At 49.0% G+C, this 5,188-nt stretch overlaps 1 protein-coding gene across 1 annotated transcript; it reads left to right on the top strand.

Annotated features, from left to right (window-relative positions):
- Positions 1-1,890: 1,890 nt before the first annotated feature.
- LOC143640831 (palmitoyltransferase ZDHHC19-like) lies at positions 1,891-4,711 on the top strand. Its single transcript, XM_077108395.1, has 5 exons — positions 1,891-2,021; positions 2,370-2,491; positions 3,038-3,177; positions 3,935-4,107; positions 4,558-4,711. The coding sequence occupies exons 1-5, from the start codon at positions 1,891-1,893 to the stop codon at positions 4,709-4,711; spliced, it is 720 nt and encodes a 239-aa protein (XP_076964510.1).
- Positions 4,712-5,188: the final 477 nt, after the last annotated feature.

The raw sequence follows: 5,188 nt of genomic DNA, 5'->3' as shown, positions 1-5,188 counted from the left end.
GGTTATTATCAAAAAGACAAAAGAACCAGTGGCACATGCCTTAATCTCAGGAACTCAGGAGGCTGAGGCAGGAGGATTATAAATTCAAGGTAAACCTCAGCAACTCAGTGAGACCTGATCTCAAAATAAAAAGTAAAAAGGTCTCCAGATGGCTATCAGGGTTAAAGTCCCCCTGGGTTCAACCCCCATCATAAATAAAAGAAAAAGAAAGACAAAAGATTTTAAGTACTGGTCAGGATGTGGAGAAACTAGAATTCTTGTACTATGTTTGGGGGAATGTAAATTAGTACAGTCATTATGGAAATTAGTATGGGAAGTTTCTTTAAAACTTAAAAATAGAGCTCAGTTGGGAGAGTGCTTGCCTTGCATGGACAAGGCCCTGGGTTCAATCCCCAGCACCAAAAAAAACAAAAACAAAAAACAAAAAACTACCCTATGGTCCAGCCAATCGGTGCATGAATGGATACAGAAAATGTGGTTTAGAAATATAAGGGGATACTCTTTAGTCTTTAAAAAAACTATAAGGAAATTCTGTCATTTATGACAAATGAATGAGGCCAAAGGACGTTTTATTGGCGGAAATAGCCACGCACAGGGCAACAATCACATGATCTCACCTACATGTGGAATCTATAAAAGTTGAACTCATAGAAACAGAGAGCAGAATGGTGACTGCCAGGGGCCAGGAGTGGCTGGGCTGTGGTGGGGGAAGATGCTGGTCCCAGGAGAACAAATTACACTTAGATGAGAGGGATGAGTTTAAGGGATCTATTGTGCAATATAATGACTACAGTTAATAATAACATACAACAGAATGAGTACAGTTGATAATGTTATCTACACTAAAAAATGACTCAAAGAGTAGATTTTAAGGGTCCTCACCACAAATAAGAATATGAAGTAATGTATATGTTAAAAAACTTGACTCAGACGTTCTTCAATGTAACATTTTTCAAATTATGTTATATGCCATAAATATGTACAAATTATTATTAGTATTGTTATTATCATCATCATCAGGGATTGAACCTAGGATTGTTTAACCATTGAGTCACATCCCCAGCTCATTTTATTTTTGAGAGAGAATTACATCATAAATCCCACCATGGAAGTGAGTAAACTGGGAAGATATTTAATTGGTAGATTTCTACCTCCTTCCCCAAACTGGAGCTCTGTTACAACAAAAAGGAAGAAGTGGAGCTAGGATGAGCAATGAGCACTGTTGACTCCAATTAGCACTGGGCCTGTAAGGGGGATGACCATCACCAAACTTCTCCCCATGCCATCTTCACATAATTTATGGCCTCTGTATTAGCCTGCTTTCTGTTGCTCTAACAAAATACCCGAGAACAGATAATTTATAAGGAGGTAAGTTTTATTTAACTCAGTATCCAAGATTTGGCAGCTCCTGCAAGTGATCTCTGGTGAGGGTGTTCACCAGATTGTGTGTCAGAAAACAGGGAGGGACCAATCTGGCTCTTTTGATAACAACTCCCTCTTACAGGAGCAAATGGGGGCCCATGAGAAGTCCATTACTCCCTTGAGAGGGCATCTTGCAGAGTGACTGAGTTACCTCCCACTAGGCCCACCTCTTTCAGGTTCTACCACCTCATCACTGAGGACCAACCCTCCAGCCTTTGAACCTTTGGGACAAACCACATCATATCATCACAAGCTCCAACAAAGCTACCATCATCAGAGCAGGATGTCCCAGTCTACAACATGTGCGTATGTGGGGGTTGGGGAAGGTTGATCTCACAAGTCACTGGAAGCAGCCAGAGCCCCCATTCCAGAACCTCTGTGATGTCACTTCTGTTGTCATGGCAGTCTGGGTGCCAACCCAGAAGAGTTCGTTGGTGGCTTCAGTCTGTGAGGCTTGGTGGTCTAGCCATGGCCTCTTCACAGAGTATCACGCCCCCAAATGAACCTCCGATCGAATCCTCATGGCTGAAACCAAGCCTGTTTCCAGCTTTTAATGCAATGCTTCTTATTACAATAAGTGGAATCTTCTTCGCCTTTCCGTGAGTCTCCCATTGAAGGTGTCAGTGTCTTAGACACAGAAGAGAAAATAGACAAGGACAGTACAGAGGCAGGGAGGGAAGTGGAGAGAGAGGGTCAGCAGGGGAAGGAGGATATAGAGTTAGAGGGAACCCAATGTGAAAGCACAGAGGTCTGGAGTGCCTGACGCATTTAGGGAACTATGAGAGACTGGTAATGCTGGTGACATTTTGTGGAGTCTCCATGGTCTGTCTCTAACCTGGATATTTAGATCAGTCCTTAAGGCGAGTGAGTCCTACCTCAGGTGAACTAGGCCTTGTGGGGAGCTCTGGGTTTCCCCAGACTAGGACTGAGTCTGGCTCTGGTTTCAGGTGCCGGTGGTTGGCTCAGAATGGGCAGTGGGAATTTGCCGTGGTTTCGGGCCTATTCTTTATACTGTCCTTCTGCAGCCTCATTTTCCTCAACGGGTCAGACCCAGGCATTTTGCACAAAGGTAAGGCCTCAGACCCCTGGAGAAGGAGGTGGTATCCCAAGGGCTGATGCCTATAGGGGTGATTTCAAACATGCTAACCCCCCTCAACCCCACCCCCTGCCCCCGTGGCCTCAGGAGCCCTTCCCTCCATGTCATCATTACTTGGGCCCTGGCACTTCATTTCCCAAGCCACTGAAGTGCGAAAAAACAGAATCCTGGAGGTGTTCCAGCTGCTTTCGAAGGAAGGACTGGGCAGGCTGGCAAGAGAGGCCAGCAGGCCCTTCCAAACCACGCAGTTCACTCCTCCACCTTCCCATTTTACACACGACTTCAAGCACTGATCACTATTCCAAAAGGGGAGAGCTCTGTATAGAGCTCCTGTGGCTGGACAGCCCTTTCTCTCTGACTGCCGCCCATCTGAGTGGTCAGCTTGCTCAACAGGGACCGGGATTCCCCTGCCCTCCTCCTCCCCACCCTTCTTGTTGCCCAATGATGCTATGGGGCGGCCCCAAGCAGTAGAGTGGTGGAAGGGCCTCCTGCCACTGCCCAAATCTCTTCCCCTGCCAGGCTCCTTAGAAGAGGACCCCAACATTCAATACATAGCACGAGTGAACAACACGGCCTTTCGCCTGCAGTGGTGCTCGAAGTGTTCTTTCCATCGTCCACCCCGGACCCACCACTGTCCCTTCTGTAATATCTGTGTGGAGGTAAGTACTCCTCCTTCCTGTCCACTCACCAACCCATCCCAGGGCACCTGGCCAGGACCAGGAACCTCACATCATATGTGGTCCAGGGGTGGGTATGAGATCATCTTCCCACACTGCTACAAGTGGCTCTCAGCCACTCTTGGTCACTTATATATGTTATTGCCTCCAGTTCTGCACTTGTCCTGAGACGCTGGCCTTGCTTGCACAGGTGCTGACATGCAAAGGGCACCATCTGTGCTGAGCCTGGTGGAGTCAAAGGGAGGAAAGGCAGTGACTGTCCCACTAGCTTGCTGATACTAGATACCCATAACTTTAGGCTGGCTGCTGCCCTGTACTGGGTATTGTCGCCTGTCCACCTCTGGGTGTCCAATTGAGGGTTTCCTGGGTTCCGAGTGCTCTTCTCTCATGTGCACACCTTGCACGGGTTTCCAATACAGAAGGCTGGCTGGGCTAGAAATTCTTCTCATCCTTACCCAGTATCTGAAAAAATACAGCTTCACAGCTTTTCTGTATCCTGCTCAAAGTGACACCAGGCAGGTCTTGTCTCTAGAGACCTCACTCATGACAAATGACCTGATGAGCCATGGCGTCCTAACTGTGCTCTATCCATGGGCGTGCTGGTTTCACCCTGGAGATGGGAGCTCACGTGCAGGGCCAAGAGCAGGAGGTCTAGGGGCTGGGTTGAGGGGGGGCCTCAAGATTTGGGGGTATTGGGCTAAGCCAAATAGACCCTCAAGGTCTGCCTTCTCTCCCCTAGGACTTTGACCACCACTGCCTGTGGGTAAACAATTGTGTAGGTCAAAGAAATTTCCGCGTATTCGTGCTGCTGCTGGTGTCCCTGTGCCTTTATCTGGTTGTTCTTCTGGCTACCAGTGTGCTTTTTCTCATTCGTACAAGACATATGCCCTTGTCGCTGGACTCAGCCATGGCGTATCCACCCAGTCCCAAGGGCCCACACTGGGAAGAGAATGGGTTGTGGGGAGGGACGGACAGCCAAGGGGCAGGACAGCCAAGAGGTGGGGTTAACCGAGGGAGGGCTGATGTTGTGGGCAGGGCTAAAGGGAGAAGCTACTTGGGAGGACCTATGAAGGACAGATTGAAGGCGAGTGGGGTGAGGGAGATGGGCGTGGTAGGATGGACTATGGAGTTAAGAATCTAGGGAGGCCAAGAAGTGGGGTAATGAAGGTTGAAAAGGGTCAAGTGGGAGGCCAGCATGGTGGGGTGAGGTTTCTCTTGGGTGTGCTGGATTAATTGTCCAGTCCAGGGAGGAAAAAGTGGGTGGGCGGGGCCAGCCAGGGCGGGGCTAATGAGGGCTGTGGGTCGTTGGGCGGGGCCAGGAGAGAAGAGTTTGTCTGTTCTTCTTAGCTTGTGTATGCACAGCATCGCAGTAGCTGTACCCGTCTTGGTACTCCTGCTGCCTGTCATTCTGCTCCTGATGATACAGGCTGTGTCGGTGAGCAAGGTAAGCGAGTACTGCAATACCAGACGGTGCGGAGGCATCTTGCATCTTTGGGAATCCGGCACTTTCGGCTGATCTTCACTGCCCTTGGTCCTGATGGTGCCTCATGAGTCCTTCCAGACCCACCCCTTAAGATGCAGCTCAGATCTTTCCTCCCCCTGGAGCTCAGTGGTCATTCTTCCTCGTGGGTGCATTGCATGGAGAGCCTGTTATTTGAGGGATGGGTGCATCCTGCGCTTGTGTTGATAAGAACCCTGTGATCAGAATAACACCAGCAGACACCTAGGGAAACGCTTGAGACGGGGGTCGGTCCTGAGTGGTGTAGCAGCCTGCAAGAAACTGAGTTTGGCGAGGCCAGCATTGTAGAGGAGGACGTGCCACTCTTCCTGTCCTAGGTGTGATTTTGCAAAGGTGGAAGACAGGAGGGTGTTGTCTGTGAGAGGCACACCTTTGCAAAAAGGCAGAGAAACCCGAATGTAGGATGTTAAGGAAATGAGGAAGGAACGATTCTAAATCAAACCCAAGGTGCCAGATAATTTATAAGGAGGAGTC

Source organism: Callospermophilus lateralis, unplaced genomic scaffold (genome assembly GCF_048772815.1).
Source record: "Callospermophilus lateralis isolate mCalLat2 unplaced genomic scaffold, mCalLat2.hap1 Scaffold_659, whole genome shotgun sequence".
NCBI classification, from domain to species: domain Eukaryota; kingdom Metazoa; phylum Chordata; class Mammalia; order Rodentia; family Sciuridae; genus Callospermophilus; species Callospermophilus lateralis.
The sequence above is the reverse complement of the archived record's forward strand: the minus strand, read 5'-3'. Positions and strand labels throughout refer to the sequence as shown.

What these genes read in the sequence shown, in the direction of transcription:
- LOC143640831 (XM_077108395.1), top strand. Translation starts at nt 1,891, where the DNA reads ATGGCCTCTTCACAGAGTATCACGCCCCCAAATGAACCTCCGATCGAA. An exon ending in GGAATCTTCTTCGCCTTTCC is followed by an intron (nt 2,022 to 2,369) that starts GTGAGTCTCCCA and finishes CTCTGGTTTCAG; the next exon opens with GTGCCGGTGGTTGGCTCAGA. An exon ending in TCTGTAATATCTGTGTGGAG is followed by an intron (nt 3,178 to 3,934) that starts GTAAGTACTCCT and finishes TCTCTCCCCTAG; the next exon opens with GACTTTGACCACCACTGCCT.